The 13630-nt window shown below is 41.4% G+C and overlaps 1 protein-coding gene across 1 annotated transcript; it reads left to right on the top strand.

Annotated features, from left to right (window-relative positions):
* The first annotated feature begins 141 nt into the window (after positions 1-141).
* Positions 142-13605, top strand: l(2)41Ab (lethal (2) 41Ab). Its single transcript, XM_034974619.2, has 18 exons — positions 142-291; positions 677-789; positions 1410-1548; positions 2403-2489; positions 2983-3115; positions 3759-3916; positions 4657-4770; positions 4935-5065; positions 5491-5633; positions 6327-6427; positions 6999-7181; positions 7545-7790; positions 7953-8121; positions 9027-9235; positions 9578-9793; positions 10580-10783; positions 11843-12001; positions 12819-13605. Exons 1-18 carry the CDS (start codon positions 142-144, stop codon positions 13194-13196), a joined length of 3033 nt encoding a protein of 1010 aa, XP_034830510.1. The 3' UTR covers positions 13197-13605.
* Positions 13606-13630: the final 25 nt, after the last annotated feature.

The raw sequence follows: 13630 nt of genomic DNA, 5'->3' as shown, positions 1-13630 counted from the left end.
TGTTGTCAAAATATGGTTGTCAAGCATCCAGTAATAATCACCAAAACTTTTATTTGATAAATCGATTTATTTCTTATATCTATTTTTCAAAAATCCGTAGCATTACTAGGTTCTGGTTAAAAGAAACGGTTTTTATTGGGAATGGCGGACATGGAATGTCCTTGTACGAAGGAAGAGGAGTCAAGTGAACCGCTGATTCTTCACTGCGTTTGCCCGAGGGATGATCACGAGATCGTCATCCACGAAGAAACCTGCCTCTTTTACAGGAACGAGACTATGATCTATGAGCGAGTAAGAATGAGTTCTTTTTAAATTCAATGACCAATTTTTGACTGTTGGATAGAAGCGGGCGTTATTTTGCGGAAGTCCATGATGTTCAAGGAACCATCTCGAGACATGTATCTTGACCCCATAATGTCTACAATGGCAATGAATCTTTGTACAGTAGTAGTGTGTTAGTGGTGAGCATTGCTTGCTTTTCCTGCTTCTTTAGTAGTGGGAGGGCGGGCGGTGCATATCGCATGTGCCTTATAGATACGGTGTACCTTACAGATTTGTCTTTTTTTGCGGATTATAGCAAATTAAGCTTGTATAGTTCCTTGTATATCATGGGACTCCGCAAAGTATCGCTTGCTGCTATCCAGCAGAAGATGGCCACATTCTTACAATTTGACAGGAGGATGCGTGCGATTGTGTGATCCCTGGAGACGAAGACGGTGTGTGTAGATGTTGTGCGTGTCCTCTCGACCAGTGCAAGTGCAACAGAGCTGGCAGAGAAGCTTTTGATGAGTAAGTTTCGATTCTTGCCGGATCTTCTCAGTTGAATCTACTTTTCGAACCGGCACATATTAGGTAGGTACCATCAAATATTCTGTGTTGAATGGAACCGGAAAAGTACCTACTTAGTATATAATACTACTTAAAATATTCTTTCTTGAAATATTTATGAGCCTAGGTGAAATAAATGGTGTTTTTAAATCTTGAATTTTAATTCAAAGTAATACTTAAGTAAATAAAAATATGTTAGAAACGCACTTACCCAATGTTCATGTCTCGTCCCACCCAATACTTAATCTTTGAGAATTACTGCACTCGAAATTGTAGACAAGTAGGTATTACCTGGGACACACTAATCCAGTTAGATAGGTCCAATTCGAGAAAGAGGATAACCGCAGTGTTCGAAAAGCTTCGAGATGTATTCCCGTCCAAAATTCCTTAGTGTTTGAAAACCCAAGTTTTGAACGTAAGTGCGTATTGCCAGTGATGACAGTCCATATCTACAAGCCAGAATTAACATTTATTAATTAACTTTTTTAAGTAATCAAATGCTCATAAGTTTGATTTTGGACTTATTCTGTGTTACATGCCAGACACACCACATCACAGACTGTCAGACTAGCATCTTATAGGTGGCGCAGCAAGAGAGACATTGGGGCGATGCCGGCTGTTTTGGACTCTACCCATCCCCTGATGAAGCGGTTCCAGGAGACGCTCACACGGTTCCTGGAAAAAGAAAATGCACTTGCGGAAGACGAAATTATTAGATTGGTATATTTTGGTACTATTATCACTACCCCTATTATAAATGTGAAAGTACCTATGTTTGTTTGTTGGTTTGTCCTTCAGTCACATCGCAACGGAGCAACGGATCGCCGTGATTTTTTGCATGGGTAAGGTAGGTATACTTAGTTAAAGACCTGGAGAATAGGCTACATTTTATCCCGGGAAATCAATGAGTTCCCACGGGATTTTTCAAAAACCTAAATCCACGTGTACAAAGTCGCGGGCATCAGGTAGTATTTTATACTTACCAAGTTCCATGTTACCGGTACCATCTTGTACCTATCGGTAAGCGCAGTGTGGGGCAACCTCGAGGACCGACGACCTTAAAAAAGTGGCGGAAAGTAGAAGGATGAGCAAGGCGGAGGATTATGTGTGGTGGCTGGAGGCGCACTCTGATGGAAAGATCGGTAGAGTATCATCATCATCATTGACAACCGATAGAGTCCACTGCTGGACATAGATCTCATGTAGGAACTCACACACGCCACGGTCTTCCACCGCCGCCTTAATCTAGCGGCTCCTTGCAAGTCACTTGATGCCATCTCTAGCAATCTATTTCCCTGGAACTCATTTGATGTCATCCGTCCACCTAAGGGGGGGTCTTCCAGCACTGCGTTTTCCGGTGCGAGGTCGCCATTCCAAAACCTTGGCACGCCAACGTCTATCGGTTTTTCGAACTATATGCTCCGCCCATTGCCACTTCAGCTGACCATTGCTGAACTGGTGGTTGAGACTAAAGTCAATACAAATAGATAGCTCTAACATTAAAAAGAACCTGTAATTGAGTCCTGAGTATATGAGTTGAAAAAAAATGCAGGTACTTAATTGAAACTTTTCAGCGTGACGAACTCCGGCTCAGCAAGCAGCAGTATGAAAAAGATCTTGAAACTATTTATCGGAATGATCACGACACTAATGCTCAAAGAGTAAGTTTTGTTTCCATCCCTTGATAGGTATAGTAGATAACTAGATAAGTAGGTACTTACAGTGATACGACTTACCTACACAAGCACGAGCCACAGGCGTCGGGCACTTCTGAAACGCAATCACAGCGGAATGATGACTGTAGAGAGAACTATATTATTTTCCTATACTTAAATTCGTTAAATCTATACTTACTAATACAATAAACTTTTAATCTAAATATTATATAAAGGAAAAGCTGACTTACGAACTGATTGACTGATCTATCAACGCACAATACAGCTCAAACTACTGGACGGATCGGGTAGAATTTGGCATGTAGATAGCTGTATGACGTAGACATTCGCTAAGAAAGGATTTTTGAAAATTCAACCTTCAAATGGGTAAAATAGGAGTTTGAAATTTGAGTAGTCCACGCGGATCACGTCGCGGCTCGTTCGTCTCTACGGTGTGCCTAACAGAATATGCGATGGTTAACAACCTAGTGTTTTTAAGGTAATGATCGAGGATTATGAAGCGTCATTGGCGAAAAGGACGGAGGAGCGCCAGCAGGCGGAGCAGCGAGCTAAGGAATCCAACGAGAAGTATAAACAAGCCAAAGATAGGTTGGAACAAAATACTGTAACTGGTAACTACCTTTAAAAAAGTCTACTTCAAGGGTTTGCATCATCAGAGTAGTGATTTGCTCTCCAAGTTTTATGTGGATACGACTAATCGATTTTTATGCTTTCATGAAGATCAGTATCTACCTACTCTTAATACAAGATTACTCTGTCACTTTCTCTCTCTCCCTCTCTCTCTCTGCGTCGTGATCCTCATTGCTGAGGGTCGTGACTTCTTTCCATTAGTCAAATTTTTAATTCTTCTTAGGATAGTAATGCGGTTCGTTCCCAAATCCTTCCGCATACAATTCTACTAAAAGAACGTGAATAAACCTCATGATAGGTTTAACGCTAAAAAGAATAAACCTTTCAGAACATTATGGAGAACTCTTAGGAAAAACACAAGACGTTTTCTTTTACCGTTAAAGCAAAGCAAGTGATATTATTTTGTAATAACACTTGCTTTGTAAATTGCATTATAAATTGCTTAATTTGCAGATATTAGTTAGTCATAATAAGCGGTGGTGCTCTCCAAGGCACGGAGGATACGAAAAAGGCCTAATGAGGCCTAGTTGACAATCGGTCAACTAGCCCACATATCCTTTGTAGAAGATTACACATTACATCTCGACACCTTAGTAGGTAGGTACTTGAAGACGCTTGTTCTAGAACGGGAAGCATCGGAAGAGCTAGAAGCGTTGACCACGCTCTGTCGGCAGCTGGAGGCGTGGCGCGAGGAGACGGAGTCGGACCTCACCGTCAACCAGCGCATGTCCGACAAGATGCGAGTCGAGAAGAAGACGTTGGCCGATGAAAAGAGGCAGCTGGTATGTTGTACCCTCTATTTCGCTTTTTTTACTACAGCGGAAAGTTAGTGTCGAGCTGAGCTGTAGTTGTGTGTGTGTGTGTGTGTGAGGGTACGTGTAAGTGTATGCTTGACGGGTAATCGGTTCTCTCGTAGTTGCAAAACTACCTTTTACTTCCGAGAGTCATATAGCTGAAGGCGTCATGGAAGATCCAATATGACGGATCACAGAGAATTCAACCTCAAGAGTACGCATATATACACCTACATGCTTTTGCATGAAAACGAAATCTTAAAATGTTGGCGGGGGATAGGGGAGAATGCTTTGTTGTGATTGGTGGACTCACGTCACGTCAAAAGTCACGTAATCAAGACAATGCGCGGAATGAGGGTACCGAACGGGCGTGGCTAGGTCGACTTTTATGCTAAGCCACTGCCTAAGCTTGGCGATCGGGGATGTCCGGCTATTAGGCGCCTATGGGTGGTGACTGGTGGTATGTGTGACGGATATAACAAACAATATTTTTTATATGTAAACAATAGCAATAATGTACCTATTATTAAACTTATCTACTTATCACTAAAATTCAGCGTAAATCTGTCAACTTGTATGGCAAAAAGTTTTTGTAAAGTCCAGACTCCAAAGGCGCTGTTAATAAATTGTTCGTACAGGTTTAGGTTTACCTACTTGTTTCCGAGTGATGAGTTTTCAAGCAAATAAATAATCCAGTTAAAGAATGTATTTACATTGTTTGATTACAGGATACAATTATCTACAGTCTAAGTAATGAAGTCTGGAAACTAGAATCGAAACTGGAAATGTTCCAAAAGCAATTGGAAATCAAAAATGTTGAAATGGAAAAAGTCAATGATAAGGTAAGAATTTTCGTCTAAACTTTTACTGATGGCTATAATTTGGAGACTTGGTAATTTTTTTTAGACTATTGCATTAAAGCAATAGTCCTTAACAAAAGGACTATTATAAATTAGAAACATACCTAGTTACTACTTAATTACTTAATAATATAATTTATGATTAGGTGACAGCGTATGCAGCAGAATTAGAAGACTTGGAGTTGGAAAAAAAGCGTCTTGTAAGTCTTTGGAACTCCGTGCTAGTAAATATTCAACAACGGGACAAAGCTTATGATTCCGTGCGAGATGATTACAGGTTAATAAAAATAGTCTATCTAAAACCACGTTTTCTATGACTATATAAATCTATGCTCCATACTAACATTATAAATGCAAACTGTCTTTCTGTCTTTCACGGGCCATCTTTTTAAATGATTTTCTCGTTTTTTACAGATACAGACATAGGCTACTTTTTATCCTGAAGCCTATGTTGCATCCAGGAATGCCTCTTTACCAAATTTCATGAAAATTGGTTAAACGGTTGGGCCGATAAAAGGTAGTAGACAGACAGACACATTTTTATTTAATATATTAATTTCTCAGATTTATTCCTGGAAGATCAAAAAAGTCCATACAACTTTTTAACAAATAAAAATCATTGCCTAAGTTATCTACTGCTTACAGATAGATTATAAATAAACAGTCGTTAGTTTAATATTGATCTAAATTTTGATTACTTAGATCTTTACAAGAAAACTACCTCACGCTGTTGAGCAACTTGGAGATAACTAAGAAGCTGATAATGGAAGAGATGAATAAAGGGAAGGAGATAGCTATGACCAAGGACAAACTTACGTATGACATCAATAATGCTACTAAGCTGTGTAAGCAATTTGTTTTATTATCGCACTAAAAACTAAGTTTGTTCTGTGCTAACTACACATAATAGTTGAAAATGAAAATTAAAGTTGAAAGCGATCTCGTATGTATAAAGTATATGTTAAGTATACCTATATAAAAATATCTTTATGTATAATATATATAAAGCCGTATTTAAATACTAAGTATTTGTGTTATTTTTTCTGTATGTTTCTGTGTTTTGTTCTGTGTACCTACTGTGTTCGCGCTATGGTCCCAAATAAAAAGAATATTTATTTAGGTAAGTACCTAGGTACCGACGAGGAATAGAAATTGAATGTAACCCTGGTTCCGAAATCGGAATGCCCTTCCTACATAGAACAACCATCAAGAAACTCAGAGGTTGCTCTTTTGGAACATTTGATAAGATTCTCTGCCTGGGTGCAGTCTCCTGCCTGTGAAGTTCCAAAAATAGGGTGTTCCAAAAATGATTCTGGACAAACATACAGACCGGAATTTAAAAAAAACTGTTTTTATTAATTGCACATACCAATATACTTATATCCTTATATCCAAATCATGAAATTAAAAAACAATTGAGTAACTACCTAGGTATTTCAGAACCACACTTGACTTCAATGTAATTATTTGTATGATGAATTTTCTCGATGAAAATACGGACATTTAAAATAATAAAAATAATATTATGTTGTTCCTAGTCGAAGCCGAGGATGCGAAACGTTTATCACTGGAGGCACAAATAAATGAACTGTCGGAAGCTATAGAGATGACCGAGCGAGACGAGGAGCTTATCAAATCGGTAAAATAAAATAAAATTAAAAATATTTTTTATTTAATTAAACTTTTACAAGTACTTTTGAATTTCAAATGCATCTAGGTACCACATGAAGGTAAGGATGAAAATAAGTGCTTTTTAAGTTAAGCTAGTTTTTACTTAGCTAATTTTTGCCGGCAATGCACTGACTGTATCTGATTTGGAAGATCAATTTACCATCTCATCTCGTTTTCAACTTTGAAGTGGAAATATCTCGCAACAAACTAAGTAAATAAGTAGGTCTTTTTGCACCATTCTTAACTTCTATTTTTACTTAGAATACAAACTTAAGTATGCCGCCGTTTCATCGAGATTTATTTATAACGAAACTTATCACGATAATTTGTATTTAAGTTTTCATCTTACTTAATATATTTTCCTAAACTTTTAAGGCCACTATAGGTAGGTATATTGTGAATATGACAAACTTGCAGAACAAAATATTATATAAACAGTAAAGTAATCGATACACAGAAATAGGTATTATTTGTAGGTATTTAAATGGCTATTAGAAAATTATCAACTGAAACTATTTTTTTGCATTCACATTCTCCAGGAAAATCAAGCAATGAGGAACATTTTAAAAACCACCGAAAATGAACTACAACATCGTACGGAGCAAAAACTGAAGTTGGAAAACGAAATCTTAAATAACATTCAGGAATGTCTACTCAACGATAAAGCTGTCGAGGCTATGGCCAACGGAATTAAGAAGATGAGGGAGATGTCTAGAAAACAGGTAACATGTTGCAGTTAATTATTTTAGGCAGTATTTTTTTAAAGATCACCAAAGTTTATGTACTTATTGCAAATTGGTCAGTAAGACTATAGTTACTGAAATCATCAAAAAATGTCTAAATTAAACCATAAAGTCTGAGAAGAGCCCACAACAAACTCAACTTACCTATAAACAGAAGTTTTTACTTCTTCAGACTTTTTAAAACTTTTGGCAGAAAAAATGCAAAATTAACTCTTGGCTTACAACAATAAGTGCAATTCCTGACACAATTCTTGTACATACTCACACTTAACCACTTTCAAAGAGTATTTTGATCCTTATACTTAGAACAGGATTTTCTGAACGAGTTTGATATATTTTTAGGAAATAGCCCTTATGGCAATGGAGAACCAGCACGCGAAATTGATGCTAGACTTAGAAGTTCACCGCAATAGAGAAGCGAGAAACAATGCTTTACTCGAGGAGAATCTAGCTAAAGTGAGGTCAAGAGAGAAAGAGATCGAGGCCCTCCAAGAGGAGTATGAACATAAGATGCTGGTCATCATGAGAAAGCAGCGGGAGTTAGACATCATTGTCAAGAAGTATACTGCGCTGAAGGAGATATTTGACGTTAGTAAAATGTTTTACTTCGTTTGATGCTAAATCAATTTTGTTTTAATTATCGAAGTACCTCATCGTTTAAGTAATTCAATTTTTGAAACAAGTGCAGTATATTTGGTTCCATCCTGGCTGTGTCCCACTATTACTTAAGTATAAAATGTTTTTGAACAGTTGAAGTCCCCTCAAGAGCGCAACATCGAGGAGTTAGAGCAGCAGATCAAGGGTTTGCGCGAGCGTGCGGAGGGCATGCAGGCGGAGTGGCTGCGGCTGCAGGGCCACGTGGTGAAGCTGACCGCGCAGCATCATAGGATCGTCGCGGATATCAATCTTATTAACAAACGTGAGTTCTTCCTATTAATTCGAAGAGAATACAACCTCAAGAGTACGCATATACTAGGTTTTGCATGTTGGCGGGGGACAGGTGAGAAAAAAGTCAAAAAAGGTGTAATCAAGACAATGTGCAGAATGAGGGTACCGAACAGGCGTGGGCCGACTTTGATGCTAAGCAACTGCCTAAGCTTGGTGATCGGGGATGTCCGGCTATTAGGCGTCTATAGGTGGTGGTCTGTGTATTAATTCCTTCCTTCTATTGTTATCATCATCAACCCATCGCCAGCCGACTATTGAGCATAGAATGAGGTTGTGACCACAGTTCACCACGCCGCCGGCCGAGTGCAGATTGGCAAACTTCACACACTTTTGAGAACATTATTGAGAATTCGCAGGCATGCAGGTTTCCTCACGATGTTTTCCTTCACCGATAAACCAAGTGATATCTACTTAAGTAATTGCTTAAAATGCACATAACTCCGAAAGGTTAGCGGTGAGTGGCCGGGATTGAACCGCGGACACTAATGTTCAAGGTTCAAATCAACGATGCGCGACCGCACAGGTAACGAACGAACGAGAACACAGACACTTTATTCTTGTTTTATTTAAAAGATATAGGTACCTACTACCTGGTGCGCTTTGGACGTGCAGTGACCTGACGTAAAGATCCCTGGGGGAGGGTCCGCCTCGGTGCACGTCGCTGGCTGGGTGCGGTAGAAATGCTTTGGTGTTCCCGTGACCCAGTCCTAGTCGCCAGCGCCGCGCAGAAGCGCCGTTGGGGTTTAGTGGGTATTCTGGTCGCCTCTCGGCTGGCGAGTTCCACATACCTACCTATATAAAGGTACCTACTATACCTACCTAAGTTCCTGGGTTAGTTAAGTAGGTAATTTCTAAATTATTGCCAAATATCCTCAGAAATACAGATCTGTGAGCAGAAGACAATGCGTATTCAAGCGGAAACCGAGCGTATTGACCAAGAGCGAGCGCGCGTGGATCGCAGTCTGCGAGACTTGCGCGGCCGGCTCGAAGTGCTGGAGCGCACGCGCAAAGAAGCCGCCGAGCGCAACCAGTTCGCGCAGAGAGCCAACCTGGCTGTCACACACGAGTATACCGCTAACCTGAAGGTAAGCTGCCTGGAAAAAACATTTTAGTGGCACTACTTAGTAGATATTACGAACCTGTCGCTAGTCGAAGCCAAAACCGGTCAAGAGTCGGACTTGTACATGAAGGGTTTCGTACCATCGTACCAAGCTTATGTACTTTTTTTTTGTATGGCGGCCATTTTTATGAGGTAGATAATTTAGTTGTTATAGCGGCAAGTAATAGAAAAACAAACTGTCAATTTCCACTCTCTATAGTCTCTACCTATTACAGTTCATGAGACGTAGCCCATTGACATAGAGGCAGACAGACGGACGGACGATTGGCACCCTTCGGGTAACCTGATAGGTGTGGTTTGTTTCCAGGATGCCGAAAGTGACATAATTCAGTTGGAAGAAGACATTGAAGCTTTCGAAAAGGAAAAGATTAATCTTACTCAAGACTTGGAGAAAGCTCAACGGGAAGCGCTCATCTGGCAACGGAAGGGCATCTTGGCGGTGGATCTCAAGAGGAACATCCAGAACGCCAAGTCCGCAGCTGGTGAAATCGGGCAGATGCGAGCGGAAATTCATAGGATGGAAGTAAATGTTTTTTTAACATGTCCTAATTAATTACCTAGTGGTATCAATGATTCGTGTACTTAATAGGCAGTAGGCACATAAGGAATCTTGAAATTAAACTGTATGGCGCAGACTTTCCACGTGATTCACCAGAGCCCAACAAGATTATCAAAATCTGTACAAGTCTTATCCTACTGTACGGGAGCGGTGTGCAGGCTCGACCGTACCAAAGGGGAGATCTCCCACCGAGCGGTTGGCTGTGCTCGGTAGCGCCAGCTGGGCCGACGGTTGTATCTTGAAACTTCTATATATAGTCCAGATTGCCGAACACTCTGTTAGTGCGAGTACTGACGGCGGTATATTTGTTCGGGACTACGTCATCGATTGAACAGCGCCATCTAGTTTGTACTGTGGCAACCGCCACACTACCTTTTCTACTTACTTATCCGGTCCGATTCTTGTGACAAGTGATGATGAACACGGGTAGAAAGCCTTTTTTGTTTGTGGGGAAATCCGTCATTAATGAGGCACGGAGGTTATGTCGGAACTTAAAAACCTCACGCGGTGCTCCACGCATCGCCTGGTAGCTAGATTAGGGACTGGACGCGCTTACGCGACCCAACTAGCAGTGTCTGCCGAAGTAAATCCTCCTCCAAGATCAATGAGGTATCCCTACACGCCGTCAGAGACGCACCAGAAACATAAGGGTGCTCCTCCCGACTCAAGGACTATTTTCCAAGGAAGTAACGACACAGCACACAGCGTTACTAATTCTTTTGTTTCACTATCATTTAAGTATTCCCTCAGGTTCGTCGAGAACAACTTCGCAAAACTGGGGAGAAGTTAGCTGAGGATCTGGCTTTGTACGTGACGCGCAGGGAGACGGCCATGGAAAAGAACCGCGCAGCCGCTGCGGTGCAGATGGCGCACGGGCCCTCGCAGACAACCTCGCAGTCCACTTACCATCACAAACTGAGGCTTGCTAAAGCTGATGTCGCTAGAGTTACTAAGGTACCTAATGTTTCAAAGGTTTATTTTACGTCACTTTATTTTATACGGATGACTTGCAATGGCTGACGTGATGACAGGTCAGGTACAGCACGATTCAAACTTAAATGCGTCTGCGTGAAGTTGCGACACGTGCGCTGTTACCCTCCCCGCTACCTCGGAGACCCAAAATGTGTGTTCTGCGCAACGTCGTGCACAAACGTCAGGGACGCATTTACGTTTGAAATTGAATCGTACTATCTACACGGCGAACAACCTCATCCATCATTTTAAACTGAGGCTTGCTAAAGCGAGATGTTGCTAGAGTTACTACAGTAATGTTTCTAAGGTTTATTTTTACGTCTATTTGTCTTATAAGGATTACTTAAGTTTAATCCTATCATCCAGTATAAAGTATCCTGAGAGTTCTCCAAATTATTCACACAATTGTGTGAAGTACGCCAATCCACCCTGTGGCCGACTATGGCGTAAGCCACATCTGATCTGAGAGGAGACCCGTGCTCAGTACTAGGCCGGCGATGGGTTGATCATGGTGAGGTAGTAATTATTTTTTGGTAGTAAATACTTTACTTTTTTAAAATAGAGTAGCGCTCGGCTACAATCAGACCTGCTGGCAAGTGATGATGCAGCCTAAGGTGAGTGCGCGGTTGTTTAGATGCCTCTTAAAATTAACTATATTATACTCGTAAGTGGGGGTAAAACTGCTACCAAAAGGGAGTTCGTCTAGCGGTTCGAACTAGAAACGAGAAGGCAAGTCGATCGCCTTCCTTCGTAAGAGCTAGCGCGCACCACGGTAAATTTCCGTACGTTTTTTTCCCGCAAAATCTGTGAACTTATAAAACTACATAGAAGCACGCGTACTGCGGAATTAATTCCGCATCGGATTTTGATAGATTTAAATTTATGGATTTTAAAACGCACAGCATCTCGCCGCGCCGTGGTGCGCGCTAGCTCGTGTCCGTGGAATTGGTGGGTACGTACGGGTGCAGACCTTGACCTTGCAGCACGATAGAATCTTAGATTGATATAGATCTTATGAAATAAGATTGTTTGTCTGTCCAGGATTTAGCAGAAGCCAAAGCCCATTTGGAGCAATTGCAGAAAGAGCAAGAGAGACTGGACCACGATGTATCAAACACGGGCGCCGCCAACGCGCAGCTTGAAGAAAACGTTGCGACTCTGCTGCGGGAGTGTCGTGAAGCGGAGAAGCACAAGAAATGGGTAACGGAACATTTTAATAATTCTAGAAAGTAAAGTCTGTTATATATGGGAATAATTAATAGACTGGCAGGCCTGGCATCTAAAAACTATTGGCGGGGAAGAGACCGTCCGTGGTCTAAATGCATTAAAGAGTAAAGACATTCCAAGGCTGCGATAGCCAGAGGTGGCTCTACATTCATGTCCGCCATCTTGGATTTATAAATAAATAACATCCCGGAAAAGTGCACAACCAGTTAATACTTGATACACGCGCAATAATATGTATTTATGTAGGTGTGACACAAGGTGCCAACAAGTTCAAAAAATTCCCATTGTGTAACAGTGTTACTCAACGGGAATGTTTTGAAATTTTTGGCACCTTGTGTCAGTGTTACACACGGGGGTGTGACTCAACGGGAATAACCCCTTAAAAAACAAAAAAAAACTGGCCTTAAAATTCTGAAGAACTTTAATATATTATGCATTGATTTTATTCAGATTATAACATGTCATTAAATTATTTAAAAATACATAGGTACAGCCCCCGCGCTAACCCCGTGCGGGTATGCGAGGCGTCCCCCCCGCCTCATACCCCGTTTGCCATCTCGACTTGTCCGTACTGTAACGATATTTCTGAAACAACGTCGTCAATCGAAAAGTCTGCCCCTGGGCCAAAGGTGCCCATCAAGCTGGCAGCATTGCAACGCTCACAATAAGATGATTCCTAGGTCCATAGCCACGCTGAATGTCGAAGTACAACCTATGGACCAGGTAGACTCCAGAGCGCGGATCGCGACGCACAAAGCTAAATTTAAAAAATAAAAATTTCCTTTGGCAGCTCCTTGAACGAGTGGTCCGCAGCCAGCGCCTGGGTACCGAACTAGCCACATCGATTAAGCGCCAGTCCGTACGAGTGAAGAAGTCGAAGACCACCGTGCTTGCAGAATACAACCAAGCGCTCGCGCTCAACGAGCGACTCAACTACATAGTACAAAAGCTGATGAATGAATACCCTCACTTGAGTGACAAGCTGGAAACTATATCGAACACCTTGAACATACACTCCCCGACAGGGTCGCCGAGATTATTCGAGGATGATTGCGTGTGTGAAGAACCAAAAAAGCCATGCGGATGTGTAGGAGAATGTACGAGTACATGTCGTCAAGATAACGTTCCGGAGAAACTCGAAGTTGTTCATGATGACCAACCTGAATGAGTGAGACACTTATGAGGCGCACTACCACACTGGTAGTGGAGCTGAGGCGCGGGAGTCTTTCTTGATAACAACTCTAAGGCTGCCTGTCCAATGGTGCGGAGCGGAGCGATGTGTTGAGCAGACCAATCAGATTGTCGGTAAATAACGTGATATTTTTATTCCGTCATCTGATGAAATTCTGATTGGTCAACTATACACATCTCCGCTCCGCTTCAGTGGACAGGCACCCTAAAGCTTCCTAATTTCCTATACATGAAGACGGAACCGCATTGGCTCTGGACTGTAAGTTCTGTAAGTACTGTAAGTTAAGAAGAATCGCAAGCCTTACCGGCGCCGCGCCGTACCGCTAATGCGTCCATGTTGCAATTCTATCCTAATATGTAATTAATTCGTCATACCTATGTGCTTTGCAGTGTCGTGTTAAAATAAAACAA

Source organism: Maniola hyperantus, chromosome 13, assembly GCF_902806685.2.
Source record: "Maniola hyperantus chromosome 13, iAphHyp1.2, whole genome shotgun sequence".
Classification (NCBI taxonomy): Eukaryota; Metazoa; Arthropoda; class Insecta; order Lepidoptera; family Nymphalidae; genus Maniola; species Maniola hyperantus.
This window is presented reverse-complemented; position numbering and strand designations above follow the sequence as displayed.